We start from the raw sequence: 9,202 nt of genomic DNA, 5'->3' as shown, positions 1-9,202 counted from the left end.
TTAAGGATGTCATGTCAAATGCTAATATTATAAAGATATTATTTTACTAGTGCAATTGAAGCTATTATATTTTACTAAGTTGCAGCTACAAAAAATTGGAGACATTATTCTAGTGTTTATTGAAATTTGAAACAAAATCAAACCATTTTGAAATTGCCACCTGTTGACAATGAACTTGATAGCAGTTAAGTTCAGTTTTTTCTTAACATATATATTTAAATCAAAATTCTAAATATTTGGATAAAATAATTTCATAAAAATTATATTCAAATACGTTATAAATTCATAACAAATAACTTCATTACACAAAATTTCAAAACCTTTTGATGGTAAACTTGATAGTAGTTAAGTTTAGTTTTTTCTAATCATTCAAATATTGCTTTAAACCTTGGACTATAACCTCACTGAAAAAAAAAATTCAACAATTAGATTATCAATTCATGAAAAATAAATTCATAAAAAAAAGGATAATCGATTAAAAATGATAAAATTAAAAAAAAAAATCAAAATTTCAAGTAGAAAATTAATGCTTACTGAATCGGTTGATTTCTTCTCATTTTCTAATGACGATGACGAGGTTTCAAACCTGGCTTTCTTTCACTTCTTTTTTTTTCCCAAAATTTTATACCTCTTCTGTTTCGTATTTTTCATCATCGAATTTTTTTCTTCCTCCATTTTCATGAACTGAATCAACACACAATATCAGAAAGATGAAAAATAGGGTTTGATTGAAAAAAAAAAAAATGAACCAAAATAAGACACTTAGGGTTTCTTCTCATTTCATGGATGAAAATTCATATGTACAGTTCGAAAAACTAAAATCAAAGAATGAAACAATGAAACTTACTTTCTGTTTTTTCTTTGTGTTGTGTTGCCTTTTTATTCTTTTGTAATAAATAGAAAAATCCTTCATGATTTATTTCTTGCAGGTTAACTGATGAAACAAATGGGTTTGTAGGGTAAGGAAGAGACACAACACAAGGGAAAATTGGAATTGAAAGGAAAATAGGCTGAAAAGATAGCTGATGGGGTATTTTTGTCCCTTTTAATCCGTTATCCCAAAAAAATATACCTCTTTATCTTATAATCATTCTTCCCAAAAGTCCCCTTTTCTAAGGGTTATTAAGAATACAAAGATTTTAGGTATATTAGTAATTACCTAAGCTTAGAGGGGATAAAAATTAGGCTGAAAAAAAAAAGTGTCGAAAAGCGAACCCATCAAATAATGCAGTTAAACGACGTCGTTCCTAGGCCCATAGACCTGCGCTCACAGAAGCACGGAACAGCTCCCTGCAGAATCCACCCCACTCGCTGAAGTACAAAAGAGAAGCCATACTCGCCGTCTCAGATGGGCCTTCTTTGGCCACAGAAATAACAAAACCCACTCTCGTGCGGGCCCATTCTTGCCCGGTTCGAACCCGTCCCTGTCCCACGGTAACAAGTGCGCCCGCTACGATCGTACTGTGCACCGTCGCTTTCGGTAGCAATGCTCATCTGCGCCGTTCCCAAACCCCAACCAGGCAGCTTGCTTCTTTTCCTGTGAGTTGTTACATCATTGATTTCTTCAGAAAATTAAAAAAAAAAGGGAAGAATTGTTTTTTTTTTAAAGAGGCTTCTTTGGGTTTTATTTATTTTAATTTTAATTTCTGGGCAATTCTTTTAATTTTGAAAAATCTAATTATCATCACATGGGTTCGGAATCGAACTCGCCCTCGCCCTCGTCGTCGTCGTCGCCGAGTGGGAAGAGAAGCAGAGATCCAGAAGATGAGGTTTATCTTGATAATCTCCACTCTCACAAGCGTTATCTCAGCGAGGTTCTCTTTCTCATTTTTGACATTTTTCCTTCATTTTTTCCAGTATTTTTCTGGTTATGTCTTCATTTCTGGATTCTGTCATTAAATTTTGTGTTTCTTCAATGATTGGGGGTAATGGGTTTCCAATTAACTTGCTTCAAGAACAAGCTTCCTTTTCACTTTCTGCCATTAATGGTCTTAGGGTTCTCTCTCTTCTGGATTCTCGTGCCTTTTTCATTTCTCCCCCCCCCCCCCCCCCCCCTCCCTCTTTTTTGGGGGGAAATTCGATGAATAATTTTTCTGGGTGGTTTTCAATTTCAGTATTTTTGCATTTAGGGACTTGGGTTTCATGAAGTTTTGCTTGTGGTGCAGATAATGGCTTCTAGCTTGAATGGATTAACAGTAGGAGACCCACTCCATGAAAATCTCATGGAATCTCCAGCCAGGTCTGAAACCATGTTTTATCTCAGGTGAATTTTGCTTTTAAATTTGTTTTCTTCATTTTTTGGTTGCAATTGAATATACTTCTCATTAAACAATTCATGGTTATTTTGACTAATCAAGTATGGATTTAGTTCAAATAGTTAGTTAATGCTCCCCCATGGCCAAAATTTTCTCAAGAAATTAGATCTAAGTTCCATGTTTTTTTTTTTTTTTTTTATAAGAAAAAAACCCCAAAACTCCAGGTCTGTGGAGATCAGACCCTGCTGCAGATTTAATTTTGGTTGTATGAAGGATTAGTCGTTGGAATTTGCTAAGAAAGAGTTGGCGTACCCAGTGCATGAAACCAAGAAAATATTTTTAAGTAAATTTCAAGCAAGTATGTTGGCTTCCTAGATTTGGATTTGGAGCAAGAGCATGAAGTCCCATTCTGGGTTTTCTAACCTTCTCTTCTGCTTTGGATTCCCGGCTACAACGTGAATCTTCATAGATTTTTTGGAATATTTTCTAGTGGAAAATTGTTTTGGGGGCCTAATTTTTTTTCTTAGTGTTTCCTCTGTGCTTTCAGGGATGATATGTCCTTACAATATTCACCAATGTCTGAAGATTCAGATGACAACAGATACTGTGAAATTCCAATAAACATTTCCTCGTCACAAACAGACAGTCTGCCCACTAGTCCAGTTTCTCCTCACAGGTATCAAAGACCATTTAGTGCCCTATCTTCATCTGGAACCACAGCATGCCCTTCACATGGATGTACCCTTGCTACTGTAGCATGTGCACAGCCTCGGCAACGTGGGTCAGATTCTGAGGGCCGGTTCCCATCATCGCCTAGTGATATATGCCACTCAGCTGACTTGAGGAGGGCCGCATTGTTGAGGTCCGTGCAGATGAGGGCGCAGCCTCCGGGCCCTTCAGTCTTTGAATTGCCATTTAGTGCAGGGCAAGAGGCCGTGCGGAACATGGAAACCGAGGAGCGGCCTTGCTTAGTGGATGAGAGGGACTATCATATTGAAGAGTGTTCTTCAATGGGTATCTCAGAGCATGAATTTAACCGAGAAAAGTCATGCAGGGTCTTGAATATGAATTTGAAAGGTGAGGAGCCTGGGGATTGAGGAAGGAAATGGGTTGGGAAGAGTTTGTTGGCTATGTGAAGGAAAGACCAGTGGCTTACCTTGACAGCCAAAATTTTCTGAAGGATTATGTGTGTGATTTTGATGATTGACACCTTTGTTGTAATCCTCTGGTGTTTTTCCGATACATCTGAGATCTGACTCAAGCCATTCCATATGAGAATCTTTGTTTGAAGACAAGAGACGCTACAAAACAAAACCATATTACAGCTCTCTAACTGGTTTTGAGTTATATTTCATCGCTCGGAGTCTTTGCTTTCAATAGAAAAAGAAAACTAACACGAGCCGTAGCTTCTTTGTCTTAAGGTTCCAGGAGAGGTTGAGGAAACAGAATTGCTGAGATTTTGTCTTACTGAACTTTTGAGTCTTGAACAAACGCAATAAGATTCATTGACTCAGTTACTAGATTTTTATTGTGTGAGTAATTGTTTCTTCGGCAGAACTCGAAGCCACATTCGGCCTCGAATGATGGCAGCCAATGAACGGTTATAGAAGCTACTGATCACTGATCATTCATTTAGATTCGTAACGAACTTGATGTTTTTCAGGACAATTTATGCACCCAAGCATCCTAACTTGATGCTCAAATACTAGCCTAGATTTTAATTATTGAAATAATGTCATGCTTAAAACCATCGGTTTTAAACTCAGATTTAAAGTCGTAGTCACTCACTACGATTTTATATTTTTTTTAAAAAAATTAAAATCATAGTTACTAATTATGATTTTGTGATTAAAAAAATAAAAATCTCAGTTCATGTAATTGTCAAAGCGGGTAAGATGTATTAGTTTGAAAATTATTATGGGAGATGGTTTATTGTGTGGATTATTTTTCGAACATATTATTTTGGCTCAAAACCCTTTCACATACCTGAAAAGCAGGGCAACACAGAGATTGATGAGAAAAATGGATCGTAATGATGTAGGGTTCAATTATATTATAATTTTTATTTTATAAACTAAATATAAGTATAATATAATATATCCAATTGCATATATCATCTCAAAATTGTTATTAAAAATCATTTTTTTAAGAATAGTTTTTGAAATTTTGAAATTGTTCCCAAGTAGACTCTTAAATTTTGTAAAATTCTTGCTACCGCACTGACACCAACTTGAACCTGTAAACTAAACCACCTTCAGCTTGTCAACCAAAAACAAGCATTTCATTTATGGGCTGAGAATCAACTGGTAAGCTGCAAACACATTTTTGTTCTCCTGCCTGAAATAAACTGGCTCATGGGAAACTCTTCTGTTTTGGGCCATATCTGCATTGGTTTTTTTTTACTAGAAGTGATCAGTTGATTCATTTGAAATCTGATCCGGACACAACCTAAGCAATATGCTCCTCTATTCTACAATACATCCTGGATTTCAGCATCCATTTGTCAAGTAAAATCTCCCTATAATGACCATTAAAATCAGAGCTAATTGAATAGTAACCCGAGAAGCAGGCATGTTTACACTTCACTCTTTAACTTTTTCCTCCTCTGCAATACCCAACTCGGTCAATTTTTGGATGACTTACCAAATTTGTTTGGGTAATTTTCAAGGTGTACTAAGGACACATGCAGATTCTCCAAGTCTTCGAGGTATAATTTCTTCGTAAGAAATTCCCTTAAGATTTGCCTCTTCACATCAGCAATACTGCTGCTCATCTGGTCCCCCAGTTTGCATTGCCTGTCGTCCAGTTTGCATTGACTGTTGTCCTTGGTGGTCATCGGAGCAGAGCCGGAGTCCTCAGTTGAGACACAAGCTGACCATTGGCATTTATCAACAATCTTGCAGTCCAATCTAACAATATAGGAGAGATTGTTCAGTTTAATTAGTGGTTTTTAACAAAATAATTCATTAATGCAGCAGAAGTGTATGCAAAACAGCATGAAAATGATGAGTGTCATTGATTTATATGTAAAACATGATAAAAGAGTCTATATTGAAAAATGGATCCACTAACATGTGAAGAACATCTACTGCAACAACACTCAAAAGACTTTCTACACCAATTTTCTAGGAATAACCAAGGAAAAAAAAACAACCCAAAGGAATTCCAAAACTAGCAAGCATGGAGTAGGATAAGATCCAGCCCTATTTAGGGAATTCCTAAATAAGACTAATATTCTTTTACCATCTACCTATTTAACCAAGAATCCCCTACAATGTTCGTTTGATAAGCATACATTCCTTTTTGAGTTAGGAAAGTATAAATGGCAGAAAACTCCATCCCTTGCAGATAACCAAGGCATTGGCAAATGCGGCAGTGAAATGACATGAAAAGCTCACCAACTGTTCCTGGCCAACAAGCAAGGTAATAACAATAATAATTCCAGGCAGCCTTTGCCGGGTCACCTTTCACTCTTTATCTTTCATTATCTTCATTTTGCCATCGGCATGATTTTTTAATATGAGAAAGAATAGTAAGATATGCGGAATCAACAACTACAACAGAACACAGAACATGTCTGGATGGAAAAATAACCATGAATGCAACAAGATATGATTAAATGTACAAGATGGCATGTGTTTCTTACTGTTCAAGTATGCTTTGTGGGTCTAAGTTGTTCTTCACAATAAAAAAAGCTTCAACTTCACTCTCTTTTTTCCTCAGCAACCCCTCCAAAGGACCAACTGACTTGCATATTGAGTGTATCATGGCATCTGCTGTCTTTGTGCTTATGTTGCTAATTCTAATGGTTACAGTCTCTGAAGCATGCATAGAACGGATTGGAAGATGAATTCCTGTTACCATGGTCCCACCAACTGAAGTTGCTGTCGTACTTGATTCTGGGCTCTTGTGGCATTCACATAGCATATTTATTAGGAATCCACATGTAAGAATGTCATAGAGAAAGTTACAAAGATAAATGAATAAATAAATAAAGTAGGACCCCAAATAAACTGTTATCTACCTCTAATACATCACAGGATTCAAGTTGGGTTGGTACATTCTTTACAAATGCATTTGAGATCTTTCCAGACGCTGAAATTCCCTCTGTCAACCAGGAAAGGTGATTATGGAAAGTATATTCTCAATAGAGCTCAAACTTTTGCAATTAGAAACATTCTCATTGTTAATATTGAATTTTGAAGCACCACATGAGTTTTCAAGTTTCAGACCAAGAGCTAGGGAAGGTTTACCCTGTTTTAGACGATTGCTCTTCAAGTAGGGGCTGCTTTCTGCAGGCAAACATGTGCCAGATGAAGCCTTTCTAGCAGGATCATTTTTCTGCTTCTAGTATAGATTTAAGCTCAATATCATTATATCCATTTAATATATTTTGTTATGACTGTTCAAAGAAACAAATGAAAGGATAACATGGGAAGTATGAAACTGAGTTTGGAGAGGGAAAAAAGGAGTCAAGTTGGCACACAGTATGAATACCATGAAGGGTTCCAGCTTTTCTGTCATTAACTTCACAACTATACTCGTCTTAGAGAATGAGTTGATAAAATGAGTGGTTCCAGCATTCCATCTGTCATCCATCATAGGACTATTATTTTTCTAACATTTCAACCAGAATTATTTTATTGCCGAAAGTACTTGGAATACTTCAAACAGAAAATGTGGTCATAGTCACATAACACCAAGATTTACAGGCATACCCCAATAACATTTAGCATAATGAACTTTCAAGGAACTGTAAAAGGACTGGTTTTTTCCAAAACCGGATACTTGAAATGAAGTCACTAAGTGATACTAATGAGGTATCATAAAACAAAAAAAAAACAATTGTGCCCATATGTTAAGATTTATCTTGCAACAGAATTGGAAGTGCAGAATAGAGAAGTGATGGTGAAATCATCAGACAAATCCAACTGTGGAAAAGCAAAAATGCATCCTCAAATTTTTCTGAAAATATCCCATTCAGAAAACCATGCTTCTATGCTAACCTAGTTTCAAACTCTTTTCCTTTGTGTGTGTGTTTTTTTTTCCTTCTTTTTCCTTCCCTTTTTATGGTTTTCATTCTTTAAGTTTCAAATGAGCCTTCTTCTTTAAGGTTTTTTTTAATTTGAATTCTGGATTCTAGTCACCATTCCCATACAAGAAATGTTGACCTCATAGCAATCTTCGGTAGTAGTAAGTTCCCAGGCCATTGGGACTAATGATAAAAAATCCGAACTACACGTTTGATACTTACTATCAATTAGCCATCATAATTACCATCTTCCACAAACTAGTTATGACTGATCAACACAACTCGAATTCAGACAGACACCTCAAATCAAAGTTCTCAACATCAATTTGGGCCAAAAAAGGGGTTCAGAACCTTGAAAAAGTCTGCAAATAAATTTAAATTTTGAATCAAAATTGTCAAGAATTTTTTTTTTAAACAAAAAAAATATAGATGGAAATCATATCTGCCATAAGAATTCCCTTTTCCCCCTCAACCCAATTTCCATTCCATCAACTACAAGGGGGGAAAACATCATAAAACTCCTGGACATTGTGCCAAAAAAGAAAATCAAAACCCTAATCTTGATCCCCGGGTTTAGCAATACAACGAAAACATAAAATAAACCCCAAATTTTTTTTTGAAATAAATATCAAGTAAATAAACGAAACTTGTAGAAATTGGCTCTGAGACTGACCTACTAGTATGGCCATTTCCATTAAACAAAGCAAGCTCTGGTTTCACAGAAATGGATGTAGAAATGACTTTGTGTTCACCTGTGAAAATAACCACACCTCAGAATCAAAACCTTAAAAAAAAAAAAAAAAAAAGTTAGGTTTAGGGTTTGTATGGTGATTTTTAACCTGTGAAAAGCGTGGAGCTTGAAGCTAAAACTCTCACCCTCAGCATAGTCACTACTCCAATAGCGTCAGAGGTGGGCGCCCTGGGCATTCGGAAATGCATAGAGAAGATCTAAACGACGTCGTTTAGACTCAAGGGGTTCAAGATTTCACATCAACGGTTTGATAATAAAGTAAATTTTTATGTAAATTTAATTTTCTAAAAAATAATTTATGAAAAACAAATATAGCCTAAGGGCTTCCTGTCCCACGTCCTAATGAAAAGGCTTTAGAAAAAAATGTTCATTTTAGTTTATGGAAATAATTAATATTTTAAATATTCTTTTTGAGAAATTCAATTAGTAGTATTAAATTGGACTTAACTTGAAAATTATAAGATGACTAAAACTAATAAAAATTGTAAAGGCTTTGGAAATTTTTTTGAGAATTATTGAAGAACCCTAATTACTAAATATTTAATATTAAAAATAAAATAGATAAAATCTAATTTTAATGCCAAAGGTTAAGATTAAAAACCTAAATATTTTTGTATAATTTTTTATTTAATATAAAATTTTGAATTATTTTCTATTAAAAAAACGAAAATTTTTTCCTAAATTTATTTTTTTCAACACCTAACTTTATCTTTATTTCAATTAAAGTAGTATTTAATTGTTACCTCATAATATTTACATTTTTAGTTACTAAATATATATATATATATTCTCTTAGAATAGAAGTGAGAATTTATATTAGGAAAAGTTAATTTCTCAATTTTTATATATTTGATAAATATTAATTTTATATTATTTGTATTCGCATTTGATAAATATTAATTTTTAATTTTTATTTTAAGTATACATAAAAATGAAAAAATAAAATTAATTTTTTTTATATTAGTTTGTTGATTATATATATATATATACTAAAATAAACATAATTATCCATTATATCTTGCATTTTCTTTGTTTTCCACATGCAATCTACTCTCTAAGTTTAAAAAATAAGAGTAAGTTTTTTTTTAATCATCCAAATCATCTAAAACATCACACACCAAAAAAAAAAAGAATAAGAAGAAGAAGAAGAAGAAGAAGAAGAAG

The 9,202-nt window shown here is 34.2% G+C and overlaps 2 protein-coding genes across 4 annotated transcripts; one reads left to right on the top strand and one right to left on the bottom strand.

Moving 5' to 3' along the window:
* The first annotated feature begins 1,398 nt into the window (after positions 1-1,398).
* On the top strand, positions 1,399-3,890 carry LOC117917374. Its single transcript, XM_034833623.1, has 3 exons — positions 1,399-1,814; positions 2,166-2,263; positions 2,803-3,890. The coding sequence occupies exons 1-3, from the start codon at positions 1,689-1,691 to the stop codon at positions 3,350-3,352; spliced, it is 774 nt and encodes a 257-aa protein (XP_034689514.1). The 5' UTR covers positions 1,399-1,688; the 3' UTR covers positions 3,353-3,890.
* Positions 3,891-4,593: 703 nt separating this feature from the next.
* LOC117917687 lies at positions 4,594-8,219 on the bottom strand. 3 transcript variants are annotated; one of them, XM_034834044.1, is made up of 7 exons: positions 8,127-8,219; positions 7,961-8,039; positions 6,753-6,843; positions 6,509-6,602; positions 6,280-6,362; positions 5,902-6,161; positions 4,594-5,164 (listed from the first exon to the last, which is right to left on the bottom strand). In XM_034834044.1, exons 1-7 carry the CDS (start codon positions 8,212-8,214, stop codon positions 4,879-4,881), a joined length of 981 nt encoding a protein of 326 aa, XP_034689935.1. In that variant the 5' UTR covers positions 8,215-8,219; the 3' UTR covers positions 4,594-4,878. The 3 variants fall into 3 exon arrangements, with proteins under 3 accessions (XP_034689935.1, XP_034689936.1, XP_034689937.1); XM_034834045.1 differs by having other exon boundaries at positions 6,509-6,599; XM_034834046.1 differs by having other exon boundaries at positions 6,509-6,596.
* Between the last annotated feature and the right edge of the window lie 983 nt (positions 8,220-9,202).

Source organism: Vitis riparia, chromosome 7, assembly GCF_004353265.1.
Source record: "Vitis riparia cultivar Riparia Gloire de Montpellier isolate 1030 chromosome 7, EGFV_Vit.rip_1.0, whole genome shotgun sequence".
In the NCBI taxonomy this organism is placed as follows: domain Eukaryota; kingdom Viridiplantae; phylum Streptophyta; class Magnoliopsida; order Vitales; family Vitaceae; genus Vitis; species Vitis riparia.
The sequence above is the reverse complement of the archived record's forward strand: the minus strand, read 5'-3'. Positions and strand labels throughout refer to the sequence as shown.

Bases quoted from the DNA above. Each gene is read 5' to 3' on its own strand.
- LOC117917374 (XM_034833623.1), top strand. From the start codon at position 1,689: ATGGGTTCGGAATCGAACTCGCCCTCGCCCTCGTCGTCGTCGTCGCCG. The intron at 1,815-2,165 runs GTTCTCTTTCTC...CTTGTGGTGCAG, and splicing joins ACAAGCGTTATCTCAGCGAG to ATAATGGCTTCTAGCTTGAA. The intron at 2,264-2,802 runs GTGAATTTTGCT...CTGTGCTTTCAG, and splicing joins GAAACCATGTTTTATCTCAG to GGATGATATGTCCTTACAAT.
- LOC117917687 (XM_034834044.1), bottom strand. From the start codon at position 8,214: ATGCCCAGGGCGCCCACCTCTGACGCTATTGGAGTAGTGACTATGCTG. The intron at 8,040-8,126 runs GTTAAAAATCAC...TTATTTTCACAG, and splicing joins AAGCTCCACGCTTTTCACAG to GTGAACACAAAGTCATTTCT. The intron at 6,844-7,960 runs GTCAGTCTCAGA...GATGGATGACAG, and splicing joins GGAAATGGCCATACTAGTAG to ATGGAATGCTGGAACCACTC.